Source organism: Pongo abelii, chromosome 11 (assembly GCF_028885655.2).
Source record: "Pongo abelii isolate AG06213 chromosome 11, NHGRI_mPonAbe1-v2.0_pri, whole genome shotgun sequence".
In the NCBI taxonomy this organism is placed as follows: Eukaryota; Metazoa; Chordata; class Mammalia; order Primates; family Hominidae; genus Pongo; species Pongo abelii.
In genome coordinates this window covers 26,393,501-26,408,514 of record NC_071996.2, presented here as the reverse complement: position 1 = coordinate 26,408,514, position 15,014 = coordinate 26,393,501, and the positions used below count along the sequence as shown (strand labels likewise).

Here is a 15,014-nt window from a genome sequence, read left to right as displayed (position 1 = left end):
GCGGGTGGATCATTTGAGGTCAGGAGTTCGAGACCAGCCTGGCCAACATGGTGAAATCCTGTCTCTAATAATACACAAATCAGCTGGGCGTGGTAGTGCATGCCTGTAATCCCAAGTACTCAGGAGACTGAGGCAGGGGCATCACTTGAACAATGGAGGTAGAGCTTGCAGTGAGCAGAGATTGTGCAACTGCAGTCTAGCCTGGGTAACGCTGAGTGAGACTCCGTCTCTAAACAAACAAATACGGGGGGTGGCAGGTGGCTGTTCAGGAAGGGAGAAATACTCAGTTCATCTTGCCATGTACATGTATGTGTTTGAATGCACATGCCCCTTAAGATCAAACACAACAGACTTTTGACACAAATAAACCAGTCTTCACATGGAGAACCTTATCTGATGCTTTCCCAGGGGAAACCAGACAGATGTCCAGATCCATGAAGCTCAGAGATGGTTCAAATAGGGCATTATTTAACAAATACATACTAAATCTTCCATGTGCCAGGAACCATTCTAGAGATCTAATCTGCTTTTTGCATGTACTTAAAACCAACTCTATTTTGCATCAGAACACCTAGCCCTGTATCGTATTAAAGACTTAAGAAATGCTAGATGAAAGAATGTTTAGTGGCAATGAATTAAAAAAAATTTTTTTTTAAGAGAGTGATAATGAATTTTGTTTTTTGAGACGGAGTTTCGCTCTTGTTGCCCAGCCTGGAGTGCAATGGTGCGATCTTGGCTCACTGCAACTTCCGCCTCCCGGGTTCAACTAATTCTCCTGCCTCAGCCTCCTGAGTAGCTGGGATTATAGGCATGCGCCACCACAGCCGGCTAATTTTGTATTTTTAGTATAGACGGGGTTTCTCCACGTTGGTCAGGCTGGGATTACAGGCGTGAGCCACCGCACCCAGCTTTTTTTTTAAGAGACAGGATCTTGCTCTGTTGCTCTGGCTGGAGTGCAGTGGTGCAACCATAGGTCACTGTAGCCTCAAACTCCTGGGTTCAGTGATCCTTTTGCCTCAGCATCCTAAGTAGGTGGGACTATAGGCATGCGTCACCATGCCCACCTCATTTTTTTTTGAGACGGAGTCTCCTCTGTCACCAGGCTGCAGTGCAGTGGCCCGATATTGGCCCACTGCAACCTCCGCCTCATGGGTTCACGCGATTCTCCTGCCTCAGCCTCCCAAGCAGCTGGGACTACAGGCACCTGCCACCACGCCCATTTAATTTTTGTGTTTTTAGTAGAAATGGGGTTTCACCATGTTGGCCAGGATGGTCTTGATCTCTTGACCTCATGATCCACCCGCCTCAGCCTCCCAAAGTACTGGGATTACAGGCGCGAGCTACCGTGCCTGGCTTCATTTTTAAAATTTTTTTGTAGAGAGGGGCTCTCATCATGTTGCCCAGGCTGGTCTCCAACTCCTAGACTTAAGTGATCCTCCTGCCTCAGCCTCCCAAAGTGCTGGGATTACAGGCAGAAGCTACTACATCTGATGGCAATGTTTTTAATGAGTCTGAATTCGCTAATGAAGGGGAAAATTTATTATTTTTTTTTCCCAATGACTCCCAAGTCCTACTCGCAAACGAATAAATTATAGAAAAAAAGTTTAATTGCTGGTTATTGTTTGAATCTTGAAATACAATTCTTCACTGATGATACTGGTATAAAATGTTGGTTATTAATTCATGCTAGCACAACCAAAACTAATTTAACATTATTGGTAAAAATGAGTCATTTTTGAATCTCTATTAAAATCTGAACACATAAACAAATCTGTGCTAACACTGGAATTGCCTTCTCACTCTACATATAATTAAACTTCCAGCTTCAACCATCTGATGTTGAAATCTAAAGCACCCCCATGAGTTAAATGTCCCTGACAAACCATGTAGGTGGACAAACAAGATTGGTGGTCTTTAACTGCTGGCGACAGAAAAGGCTGCAGTTTAGTACTTAAACCTGCAGTTAGTGGTCAACTTTCTATCCGGGCAGAGTAAACTAAGGAGAGCTATGAAATATCATAAGAAAACTAGAGGCCAGGACAAAGAGGCAATGTCAGCCAAGCCACTGCAAGCTGGTATGCACCCCTGTATTTCAGCCAAGGGCAGGCAATCCAAAATTACACACTGCTTTCCTTAACTTGACCAAACAGTGTATTTTTCCTCTGAAAATCTTGTCAAAGGTTGTATTTCATTGTACCTAGTGAAATACAAAGTCCACTCTCATAAAAATATTATATTTTTCAGAAGAAATATAATACATTGAAAATCACTGATTGCTTTTTCTTCGTCTTTTTTTCCGTGAATGTGTAGGTGTTTGAGTCTCTTGTATTTCTTCTTTTACACTGGATATGGGCTGTTTGAAAACTATTTCATCATCTTTATCATCATCATTCAGTTCAGCCACTTCAGATTTTCGCCTCTCCAAAAATGTTGGTGTACAAACTGGTGTGGGGCCCTGGATTCAACAAGTAAAGATTATAATACATAAATGTAAAACACGATTATGACTTTACCCAAAAATATCGTCTCTCCTCTATTTTTACAAGTTGTGCCCCATTATTTTAGCTCTGTTACCATCTTTTGGTGATACTATTGCAAAGAATAAAGAACTCAGATGCTTATCAAACTTAGTACAGAAATTCACAATTAACAAATATAGCATGTTCCATTATAAGGTTTTAGGCAGAAAACTGCTAAATCAACAATAAAGATCTACCAAATGTCACAATATTTAATTTGAAATCTTAAAATGAGAGTAGCAGAAACTGCTTTTCCTCCTTCAAATTATTTCTGTAATATCTGGTGTCTGGAGTATTGAAAACCATTTTACCTGGCTATCCACAGTCTTCTCAGGAGTGTCAAGAGTACCTGAAACTTTTTTCTTCTTCTTACGTAAAACCTTAAAATAAATTTTAAAAGACATCAATTTGAATATTGATCAGCTATAGTAGTCTTGAATATGTTTTCCTACTTATCCTTCTCTAATATCTTGCATGGAAAATGATAAAAAACATTTTACCTGGCCTTTTGTAGATGTCTGACGATTAGTTTTTGAAATACTTTCCGTTTTCTGTAAAATCTGTAATAAAGAAGTTAGAAATTGACAGTCTCATATCTTTTCTTTCTAAACTTAGCATTAGATCCTCATATATATCATCAGTAAATCCTCCCTAAATGATAAGAGCATTTCAATTTAAAAAATCAAAACTCATAAATACAGTGAATTATCTCAAGTAAAGGGCAAAACTAGGAAAAACCCAGTAGAGGAATTGACAGAGCTGCAGAGGTTGAAGGGAAGGCCAAAACCTGGGGCTCACTGATTCACAGAATCCTGAATTCAGGAGGGTGGAAGCAGGAAAAATGTGCAAAGGCAGGCCACCCCCATCTCCTAAGTCACAAACAGGGTACAGGAAAAGCAGTGCTTGCATGCCTCTTTTCAAGTTTCACTGTCTCAGTTCCCAAATGGTTCACAAGAGTACCAGGGCCTAAGGCCTTGGCGAAATATTCTAATACTATTAAAGACAGTATTTGGGATTTGGGCAAAAAATTAACCACCGAGAATTGAAGCAAAGGAGGGTAACACAGTCATCTAGTTTCTGGATAAGGTTAAAAACCTAGTAAACTGGCTGGGCGCAGTGGCTCACGCCTACAATCCCAGCACTTTGGGAGGCTGAGGTGGGTGGATCATGAGGTCAGGAGTTTGAGACCAGCCTGGCTAACATGGTGAAACCCTATCTCTACTAAAAAAAAAAATACAAAAAATTAGCTGGGTGTGGTGGTGTGTGCCTGTAGTCCCAGCTACTCGTGGGGGCTGAGGCAGGAGAATCACTTGAACCCGGGAGGCGGAGGTTGCAGTGAGCCGAGATAGTGCCACTGCACTCCAGCCTGGGCAACAGAGGGAGACTCTGTCTCAAAAAAAAAAAAAAAAGAAAAGAATGAGACGTTTATCTATACTAGCCACACCATAATAAGCTTCATTCTTGATCTATAATAAAAGACATAGCTCTCTTCACTGTGACAGATGGAGGAAAGGTTCAGTGTTTTGGTATCTACTTATAGCATACAGTAAACCAAAGACTTAATTCTGGCAGTGTCACCTCTGAATGACAATCTTTTTCTTTTCTGGCGATACGGTCTTGCTCTGTTGCTGAGGCTGGAGTGCAATGGTACAATCACAGCTCACTGCAAACTTTAAATCCTAGGCTCAGGAGATCCTGTTGCCTCAGCCTCCTGAGTAGCAAGGACTACAGGCACACACTACCTCACCTGGCTAATAAATGGCAATCTAAGAGTCTTTAGTTAAATAGTGGGTTTACTTCAGTAACTTAAAACAGATCATGTAAGTTAAACAAATCAGATTATCTCCTTAAAAGAAGTTTCCTCTTCTGTATAATGGAAATAACAGAATCTGGTCTCATAATGTTTTAGGAAGAACCTACAATGGAATGTTTCAAAAGTTTAGTCAGGCCAGGCATGGTGGCTCACACCTGTAATCCCAGCACTTTTGGAGGCTGAGGTGGATGGATCACCTGAGGTCAAGAGTTTGAGACCAGACTGACCAACATGGCGAAACCCATTTCTACTAAAAATACAAAAAATTAGCCAGGTATGGTGGTGTGCACCTGTAATCTCAGCTACTCGTGAGGGTGAGGCAGGAGAATCGCTTGAACCTGGGAGGTGGAGGTTGCAATGAGCTGAGATTGTGCCACTGCACTCCAACCTGCCTGGGCAACACAGCAAGACTCTGTCTCAAAAAAAAAAAAAAAAAAAAAAGAGGCCGGGTGCAGTGGCTCATACCTGTAATCCCAGCACTTTGGGAGGCCGAGGCGGGCGGATCACCTGAGGTCAGGAGTTCAATACCAGCCTGACCAACATGGAGAAACCTCGTCTCTACTAAAAATACAAAATTAGCCGGGGTGGTGGCGCATGCCTGTAATGTCAGCTACTTGGGAGGCTGAGGCAGAAGAATCGCTTGAACCCCGGAGGCGGAGGTTGCGGTGAGCCAAGATCACACCATCGCACCCCAGCCTGGGCAACAAGGGCAAAACTCCATCTCAAAAAAGAAAACAGAGTTTAGTAAAAAAACTGGCTGGGCACGTAGCTCACGCTTATTATCCGAACACTTTGGGACGCTGAGGTGGGCGGATCACCTGAGGTCAGGAGTTTGAGACCAGCCTGGCCAATGTGGAGAAACCTTGTCTCTACTAAAAATACAAAAATTAGCCAGGCGTGGTGGTGTGTGCCTGTAATCCCAACTACTTGGGAGGCTAGAGGCAGGAGAATTGCTTGAACCCAGGATGTGGAGGTTGCAGTGAGCCAAGATTGTGATAAGCGCTAGGCTAGGTACTTTACAAGGTACAAAGCTGCCCCCTCCCCTCCCCACAACAAACCACAAAAAAGGTTTCACGAATATTTACCAAAGAAGGAAAATCATAATCAATTCCTTTTTTAGCTAATTTCTTCCTGAGTAATCTTTCTTTCTTTTTAAATCGCTCCTCCATCCGTAGCTTTTGTGTTAGTGTCCGATTCCGATTATAACGTTTCACTGATGGATATGATGGCTGCTTAAATGGAATATTCCAGTCTTTAAAGAGTTCTTTATGTACTTTTTCAGGTGGCATAAAATGACCTATTTTTAAAAAGAAAAAAACATCAAGGTATTTTAACGTTAACTTTATAATCTCCCCAGTGCCATTCCTCACATAACAAAATGATATGGCTGGGTACAGTGGCTCACACCTGTAATCCCAGGTTCTCTCACAACAATGGGAAGTGAATAGAGAGACACTACCTGGGCAGCCTTGTCAGCTGTGAACTTGGGTACCTAAGACGGCCACATGCCACCATGGGCACAGGGAAGCCAGAAACTTTGCTTTGCCTCCCAAGGGCAGCAGGACCTCGACAGGGATGCTGTCTGCACCCTATGCACTGCAGGGTAGGGGCTGCACTGGCTCCTTTCTGCAGGATGAACTACTCATCTGGTGCTGTCACTCTTCCACTCCTTCTGGCTTCTCTCGTGTGGAAGAGCTGCAGCCATCACCATTTAGACAGATTTTGCAATGCGATTCCTGACCTTTGATGCTATCCCTACTGCCCTCAGGATAAATTAGGAACTCACTGACTTAGAAGGCCTTCAGTAACCTGACCTGAAGCCTCTTCTTGCTACCTAATCTCTTGCTACTTTTCCTCACATTCTCTCACAGCCGAATGGTTAGGCACCTCTGGTTAGTCATTCACTGTCCCTCAGCCAGGAATGGTCTGTCTTCACTCCTGTTCCCTTCACCTGGCTTGCTCCTGTTTAGTCTTCAGGTTTCAATGTCAATTATTCTTCCTTAGAGAAACCTTTCACAGCCCATAAGGATGGGTTAGCTGCTCCTCCCATGTGTCCCCAAGGTAACTTGTCCAGTTCCATTTAGGGTAAAAACAGCTCTCAGGCTAGGACATTTTAAAATTCCAATTAGAATCTGCCTGCAACATACACTGAAATCCTTGCACCATTCTGTAAGAGTCATCCCAGAGATGAAGTGGCATGTCCAAGCAGCTAGGCAAGCTGCCCTTCCCACCACAGTCACCCACCAGCATCAGGCACCCAGGCAACCCTGTGGTAAGACAGGAGCACTTACACTTCAGGAGTCTTTCACCAAACAGGTAGTTGTTCATTGTTTCAGCAACTATCTTGGCAACATCCTCAGACTCAAACTCCACAAATGCATAGCCTTTGCTATTTCCAGTCTGCAACAGAGAATCCGCCACAAAAAGTAGAACAATTAAATTTGAATGCATCATCAAATTCCTAAAATGCCATTATTTTAAATAATGTATATTAGCCTCTTATCAAATATTACCACATGCTTAATTCTAACTTCAATTCACATATTCTGGGGACTGTTATGGGAAAAAGAAAAGATGCACAAGTCTGAACACACAGCTGATTTTCTGGTATTCTTGGGATTTTGGTTACATATGATAAATACACAATTCCTATAGCTGGAATTTATTCAGTAACAATACCCCATGGTATTAAAAAAGTCTTCAACTTAAAAGTCACATGGCTTAACAGTGGGAATCAGGAGGCTCATTTCCAGCATCAGTTGTGTCAATAACAAGCAACTTGGACACTTCCACAATTGAGTCTCAGCTTAATTATCTTCAACAGGGGGATTCTGGGAAAAATTTAAATCCTCAAAATCCATTTATAATCCCAGCACTCAAAAGGGAGGGGAAGGCCAGGCGCGGTGGCTCACCCCTGCAATCCCAGCACTTTGGGAGGCCGAGGCGGGTGGATCATCTGAGGTCAGGAGCTCAAGACCAGCCTGGTCAACATGGTGAAACCCCATCTCTACTAAAAATAAAAAATATTCACTTTGGGAGGCCGAGGTAGGTGGATCTTCAGGTCAGGGGTTCGAGACCAGCCTGGCCAACATGGGGAAACCCCACCTCTACTATAAGATACAAAAAATTAGCTGGGCATGGTGACACACACCTGTAATCCCAGCTACTGGGGAGGCTGAGCTGGAAGAATCACTTGAACCCAAGAGGCGGAGGTTGTAGTGAGCTGAGATTGCACCACTGTACTCCAGCCTGGGCGACAGAACAAGACTCCATCTCAAAAAAGAAAAACTAGGCCAAGAGAGGTGGCTCATGCCTGTAATCCCAGCACTCTGGGAGGCCGAGGTGGGTGGATCACCTGAGGTCAGGAGTTCGAAACCATCCTGACCAATGTGGTGAAACCCCGTCTCTACTAAAAATATAAAAATTAGCCGGGCATGGTGGCATGCGACTATAATCCCAGCTATTCAGGAGGCTGAGGCAGGAGAATCGCTTGAACCCGAGAGGCTAAGGGTGCAGTGAGCCAAGACCGTGCCACTGCACTCCAGCCCGGGCAACAGAGTGAGACTCCGTTTCAAAAAAAAAAAAATTAGCCAGGCATGGTGGCAGGCACCTGTAATCCCAGCTACTTGGGAGGCTGGGACAGGAGAATCGCTTGAACCCGGGAGGTGGACATCACAGTCAGCTGAGAACTGTGCCACTGCACTCCAGCCTGGGCGACAGAGCGAGACTCCGTCTCAAACAAAACAAAACAAAAAACTGAATAGAATGAAACAGAAAATCAATGCATCACACAAAACTAGTTTAAATATTGTCTCATTGGGCTTTTATTTCAGTTATGCTTACACGCATGTGTATGTGTGCTGGTTTGTGCTGTAAAACTTTTTTTTAAAACCGTCATCTTTGTGATGGTAAAAACTTACTTCTTATTGTGAGCCAAAGTCTGCAAAATACTCTTCTAGAAAAATCTGCCTATACCTGCACAAAGATTGTTCCTAGCAGCTTCATCTAAAGAGTTAAAAATATTAAAAAACCTAATGTTCGGGCTAGGTACAGTGGCTCGCTCACGCTTGTAATCCCAGCACCTTGGGAGGCCGAGGTGGGCGGATCACCTGAGGTCAGGAGTTTGAGACCAGCCTGGCCAAAACATGGTGAAACACTGTTTCTACTAAAAATACAAAAATTAGCCAGGTGCAGTGGCCGGTACCTGTAATCCCAGCCACTCAGGAGGGTGAGGCAGGAGAATCACTTGAATCTGGGAGGCAGAGGTTGCAGTGAGCCGGGATCGCCCCCGAAAACAAAACCTAATGTTTAATAGGAGGGTGGATAAACTTTAATAACCTAAGTAACGAGCAATGATAACAAAGGCACTAGAGTCACACGGATAAAGCTCAGATTATTGAATAAAAAAATTCAGCTGAAGAATGATAGAAATAATATAATTTTAAAATAATACTATGTGTACATTTATATACATACACATATGTATTGCAGTACATATATATATATATATATATATATATATATATATATATAGAGTAAAAACTTATAAACATATATAGCCATCAAAACTGAATTTGTGGCCAGGCACAGTGGCTCACGCCTGTAATCCCAGCACTTTGGGAGGCCAAGGCGGGAGGATCACAAGGTAAGGAGTTCAAGACCAGCCTGGCCAACATAGTGAAACCCTGTCTCTAGTAAAACACACAAAAAAATTAGTCAGGCGTGGTGGCAGGCGCCTGTAATCCCAGCTACTTGGGAGGGTGAGGCAAGGAGAATCGCTTGAACCTGGGAGGCGGAGGTTGCAGTGAGCTGAGATTGCACCACTGCACTCCAGCCCGGGCGACAGTGCAAGCCTCAGTCTTGAAAAAAAGAAAACTGAATTTGTGAATTTAATTCCCTAATTAAAGGAGAAGGTGAAGAGCAGTGGGAAGGGTACAAAAGGGACCTCAATTCTACCTATAATCTGTATCTTTAGGACAACTAACAGATGATGGATGCGCACCCTAGCCCCCACATGCTAAATCAAATAGGTGTCTATGGCTACAACCAATTAAAGTTTATGTGCAGGGAAAGAAAAGAAAGTGGGTCACTCCTCTACTATTGAAACAAGCTATGTAAAGCTTTTTCTCATTAGAAGGCAGGTATGACACAAATAGTAATTATACTTATATAGTGTTTTTTGTGTGCCAAGCAATACTCTAAAGACTTTATATTTAACCTTTGACTAAATACTCCCAGGAAGTTTTACTTATATTTAACAGATCACAACACTGAAGCACGGTAAGGTCACATCACTCTAACTAGTAAGGTGTAGAGCCTGGCCCCAAACCTTGGCAGTCCAACTCCAGAGTCCTTATCTTTATTCACTATATAAACCTTTGCTATTATAAGGATGCTTGTACCAGAGGCTAGTACAAGAAGATGTATAAACCTGGGCCTCACACTGAAGTTCATTTACCAGGACTGTCAATTTAATGTAAGGATTTGGAGAAATGTAAAAAACAGACTTTTACAATAATACTGATTTTGCTCCTGTAGCTGTTTCAGATTCTAAACCTCCTCCACTCTCCTTTTTGGAGGAAATCTGATAAGCAATAATGTATGTGTGAATGTGCTCTTTAATGTCAAGGATAATACACATTTGAAAAACAAAACATTACATCCAATTGCAAAAATCTTACCCTTTTACTTCTGGACAGTCTGAACCGTGTCACAGTGCCAAACTGGGAGAAATATGAAAAGATCTGGGTTTCGTTAAGTAGGTTAGGTAGGTGGCGCACATAGACTACTCCAGGTGTAAGATGTTCTTGTTTTTTTCGCTGAAGACGTAAAGACCAGGTAAATTAAATATATAAATAAGAAAATCACATTGTAACAAAACCCCTAGCCCTCGGCCCAAGAACCTACTCTGCATTTCCACTTAGCACAGTAGTAATTAAAGAACTGGCTGTTTAGTGTTTCTCTCCTCACAAAAGCCATGATCAAGCAGTAGTCAACTATCTTTCCAGCCTGGCATCCCAGCACCCAATATAATATTAGTGCTCAATAACTATGTCAATCAACGGATAAGCAAGGACATCTTTGAACAAGCCATTTTAGATCTTCTGCCCAGAGAACTCTACATAAATGTAGCCTTCAATTTGGTATGCATATTACTGTTTACTCGCACTTCATCGTAAAATTTTCGATACGCTTAACTCTCACGGTACAGATTAGCCTTTCGGCGTCTCAGTCATCATACCCTTACCTCTGTAACAAGAACTTCTAAGTTTTCCTGTGTATTTTACGCTAAAAACCACAGAAAGTATAAGCGATGTCAGGGGCCCTAGTCAGCAAGTGGAATTTGGCAAATACTCTATTTTAATAACTCCCAGATCACCAACCCGGCATACAAACCTCCCGAATGTGTTAAGTCTGGGGCCCCCACTTTCGGGGGGAACGCGGAAGCGTGACAGCTCTAACCCGGAGATAACCTGTGGTATGGGAGCCTATTCCCTCCAGCTGGTTCCTTCCACTGCTTCCGTCACCCCAATACTTCCCCCTTACCCCCCACATGAAAGCTCCAAGGCCTCAGCGGCCAAACCCCTCCATCATTTACCGACCAGCGTAAACCCTTTCGTCTCGGAAACCGTGGCCTGCAAGCTTAAGAGGTCGGTCCCTGATTCGGTCGATTCCACTTGGGAGACCCTGGAGGTAATGAAGGCGTACGCGAAGGCAAGGGGCGCCCGGGCCGGGAGCCGTGCAACCTCAGATACCCCCTAGACCCGGTCCATCGCCACCCCCTTGCAGCCTGGGCCAGGGTGCCTGCTCACCCGGGTTATGCGCTTGCGAACCTGCGCCACCTCCTTTTGAAACTCGACATCTTCCTGCGGGTTAAGCGACAGGATTGGCCCAACCGGGACAGAAAAAGTCGCCATGCCAAAAGCGGCCGACGCTAACTCCACGCGGCGCTCCCGGAAACGTCGGGCTCCTAGCTCCCCCGAGGCGGAAGTAGAGGCAGGACAGGGGCGCGGCGAAGCGCGGAGGCGAGGCGTGGCGAGGGGCGGGGAGGGCCACGAGTCGGGCGCGGGGTTGGAGCAGGGGTTGCCCGGAGAAGCTGGGGCGGGGCACGGGGTGTGGCTAGGCGCGGGGCCGGGCATGAATTGCGCCGAGGGTCGAGGGTGGGGCACGAGGTCATGGCGAGAGACTGGGAGACGCCTGAGTCACGCGGAGGCACGACACGGGGCGTGACGAGGAGAGGAGGGCGGGGCGTGAGTAGCGCCCAGGCGCGGGGGCGGGGCGCGGCGCGGCAGCGGGGTTTGGGGCTGGGCCGTGGGGAGCTCCCGCACCCTCGGCTGTCGGGGCGCCGGTTGACTTCGCTTAAGAGTGCCTGAAACAACTACGTTCACGCCTACTTTCAAAGAAGGTCTAAAATAAATTACAAAACAGTACCTGTGTCCTTGAGATGCTGCTCTCATTCCTCAATTTGCTTATTATTATTATTTTTGAGACAGAGTTTCGCTTTGGTTGCCCAGGCTGGAGTGCAATGGCGCAATCTCGGCTCACTGCAACTTCCAGCTTCCAACTTCCGCCTCCCAGGTTCAAGCGATTCTCCTGCCTCAGTCTTCCGAGTAGCTGATTACAGGCGCCCGCCACCACGCCCGGCTTATTTTGTATTTTTAGTAGAAACGGGGCTTCGCCATGTTTGTCAGGCTGGTCTCGAACTGCTGACCTCAAGTGATCCACCCGCCTCAGCCTCCCAAAGTGCTGGGATAACAGGCGTGAGCTACCGTGCCCCGCCCTAATTTGGTTATTCTTTCACTCACTTGTGGGTGAGCCCTCCTGTGTGGCCCTGTCCGCGGCCCGTTGAGAGCTTACAGCCTGGGGGCAGCATGGCTGCTTTAAGAGACAGAAGAGCCTCGTGGGGGAGAGGCACACTGGGTGGCGGCCCTTAGAGAACTTACAGCCTGAGGGCAGCATGGCTGCTTTAGGAGACCGAAGAGCCTCGTGGGGGAGAGGCACACTGGGTGGCGCAGGAGGGTCCCCTTAGGAGGTGGCGTTAGCACCGAGGCCTGAAGGCTGAGGAGCAGGGTGTGGAGAACTAAGCGCCTTCCGTCAGCTGGACCGGACAGGCCTGCACAAGTAGGCTAGAAGGAAGGACCCGGCAGTGGGGTTGGAGCCCAGCACAGGAGGGAGGAAGAGCTGCGAGGCGGCAGGCTGGAGCCCCATGACTCTGTGTGTCAAAGTATGAAAATGGGGTTTTGTTGTAAATGTGAGGGGATGTGCGGGTTTAAAGCGAGGCTGTGGCTGTTTGCATCTTTCTTTTCTTTTTTTTTTGAGACGGAGTCTTGTTCTGTCGCCCAGGTTGGAGTGCAGTGGCGCGATCTCGGCTCATTCACTGCAACCTCCGCCTCCTGGGTTCAAGCGATTCTCCTACCTCAGCCTCCCGAGTAGCTGGGACTACAGGTGCACACCACTACTCCGGCTAGTTTTTGTATTTTTAGTAGAAACGAGGTTTCGCCATTTTGGCCAGGCTGGTCGCGAACCCATGACCTTAAGTGATCTACCCGCCTCGGCCTCCCAAAGTGCTGGGATTACAGGCGTGAGCCACCGCACCCGACCTGTTTGTACCTTTCAAATACTTTTATACTAATGAGTAACTGAGTGGAGAGGAAGGGTGGGGAGTGGATTGCCAAGGGAGCAGGGAGGTGAGGCGAGAGCGACAGATCAAGCACAGCTGTTGTCAGGGGATAGCCGCGGCCCCTGTTCTGGAAGCCACGAAGGCGTGAAGGCGGCCCAGGTTGTGTGTGCCCGAAGAGTGGCCTGTGGGCCTGAGATGGAGACCCTGGGAGGGAGTGCCAAGCGAAGCCAGCCCACTTCCTCTAACAGACGCGCCTCCCACGCTCACAGTCTTCGCCTCCTTCACCCCGGCACCCTCCACCCTCTGGCTCAGCGCCACCGTCATCCCCAAGGGGGCATCTCTGACCCTGTAGCAAAGTCAGTCCTTCCAGTTAAGCGCTCTCTTCCCGTTGCGTTTTTATGGCTAGGCTGGATTCTCGGAGTGAGCGAGCAAGAGCAATTTGATTCTTTTTCAGGGCTGCCCCTTTCCATGGGCTTGTTCTTGCTCCCCACAGGATGAAATCTTGGGGAGAGCTCCGCACTTGTGATTGCTCCTCAGATGTCAGTCAATAGAAGCATGTTCCACGCGTTCAAAATCTAATATCAAATGTCTCCTCTCCCCAGCTCAGTGTCTCAGGCAGAGAAATCCCCAAAGGGGAGCACAGCCCACATCGTCTTTCTTCTTGGCTCCACCTTCTCTCTACATCCCAGTTTCTGTTTTTGGGCTTTCCAGGATTAGGACAGGGAAGAGAGGGAGGAAAAAACAGAAAGGGGCTCCTTGCTGGCAGGTGCCACGTGGCCAGGGAGCTTCAGAGGCGGCAAATGCCAGGTTGCTGGCACCTTGTCTCCAAGCACACTTTTGAGGTGTCCCTCACCTGGTTGCTCATGACTCCACCTGCCTGCAGCTGAGGTCAGCTCTGTGCCCAGAGGCTCCTCCTGGAAGGGCCTTTCCAAGTGGATTTTATCATCCTGATCCTTTAAGAAGGGCCACATCTTTTGTCTGTCACTGCCGTGGGATTGCACTCTGCATTGCTGCCAGGCACGCCTCCTGGCTGGCATCATAGATGTTGGTGTATAAACCAGGTACAAGTCCCTGTATCACCCAAATTCCAGAGGATGTAGACCAAGTTCACTGGTTCCCTGAAGGTACCATCCGTGTCCTCGTGTGTGTGTGTGTGTGTGTGAACACTCCCCTCCTTCCTGAAGGTGGAATCTTGACATGTCTTATAGCTACTTAGGGGAGATGAGGATATGGGAAGGAATGACAGCAAGCAATTCTCTATGGAAATCCTTTCTCAGGTTTTCCCAGTCACCTCCACCTCTATGAGTTCCTGGCCTTGCCTTACACCCCCCCAGGTGGGTAATGATCCAAGGCTTCTCAAACTTGAATGAGCATGTGGATTGCCTGGGGCCCTTGGGACCAGGCAGGTGCTGATTCAGTAGGTCTGAGGTGGCCCAGGTTCTGTGTTCCTGACAAGCTTCCAGAAGAGGCCGATACTCCATAGACCACACTCAGAAGCAGGAATAGAGATTTGTGGCGTTGATTACTGGGTCAGAATTCTGGGACAGAATGTATTCTGTCACCCTCCAAAAGATCTGTTCAAGTCCTAATCGCTGGTACATGGGTACGTGTGAATGAGACTGTACTTGGAGAGTCTTTGAGGATGGAATCACATTAAGATGAGGTCATGACTGGGCACGGTGGCTCACGCCTGTAATCCCAGCACTTTTGGAGGCTGAGGCGGGCAGATCACTCGAGGTCAGGAGTTCGAGACTAGCCTGGCCAACATGGCGAAACTCTGTCTCTACTAAAAATACAAAAAGTAGCCAAGCGTGGTGGCATGTGCCTGTAATCCCAGCTACTCGGGAGGCTGCGGTGGGAGAATCGCTTGAACCCGGGAGGGAGAGGTTGCAGTGAGCCGAGATTGTGCCATTGCACTCCAGCCTGGCGACAGCAAGATTCTGTCTCAAAACAAAACAAAACAAAGATGAGGTCCTGTTGGGTTTGGTAAACCATGACTAGTGTCCCATGAGAAGAGAGCATTTTGGGCGTGCACACACGCAGAATGCCAGGTGATGGGCAA

The 15,014-nt window shown here is 46.6% G+C and overlaps 1 protein-coding gene across 1 annotated transcript; it reads right to left on the bottom strand.

The window, feature by feature from the left end:
• Positions 1–1,589: 1,589 nt before the first annotated feature.
• On the bottom strand, positions 1,590–11,563 carry NIFK (nucleolar protein interacting with the FHA domain of MKI67). Its single transcript, XM_024243676.3, has 7 exons — positions 11,145–11,563; positions 10,014–10,151; positions 6,624–6,732; positions 5,418–5,629; positions 3,020–3,079; positions 2,831–2,899; positions 1,590–2,455 (listed from the first exon to the last, which is right to left on the bottom strand). Exons 1-7 carry the CDS (start codon positions 11,469–11,471, stop codon positions 2,267–2,269), a joined length of 1,104 nt encoding a protein of 367 aa, XP_024099444.2. The 5' UTR covers positions 11,472–11,563; the 3' UTR covers positions 1,590–2,266.
• Between the last annotated feature and the right edge of the window lie 3,451 nt (positions 11,564–15,014).

Coding starts and splice junctions, on each gene's coding strand:
- NIFK (XM_024243676.3), bottom strand. CDS start 11,471: ATGCCCGGCCCCGCGCCTAGCCACACCCCGTGCCCCGCCCCAGCTTCT. Junction 10,152..11,144: donor TTCGCAAGCGCATAACCCGG/GTGAGCAGGCAC, acceptor TTACGTCTTCAG/CGAAAAAAACAAGAACATCT. Junction 6,733..10,013: donor GACTGTCCAGAAGTAAAAGG/GTAAGATTTTTG, acceptor TCTCTGTTGCAG/ACTGGAAATAGCAAAGGCTA.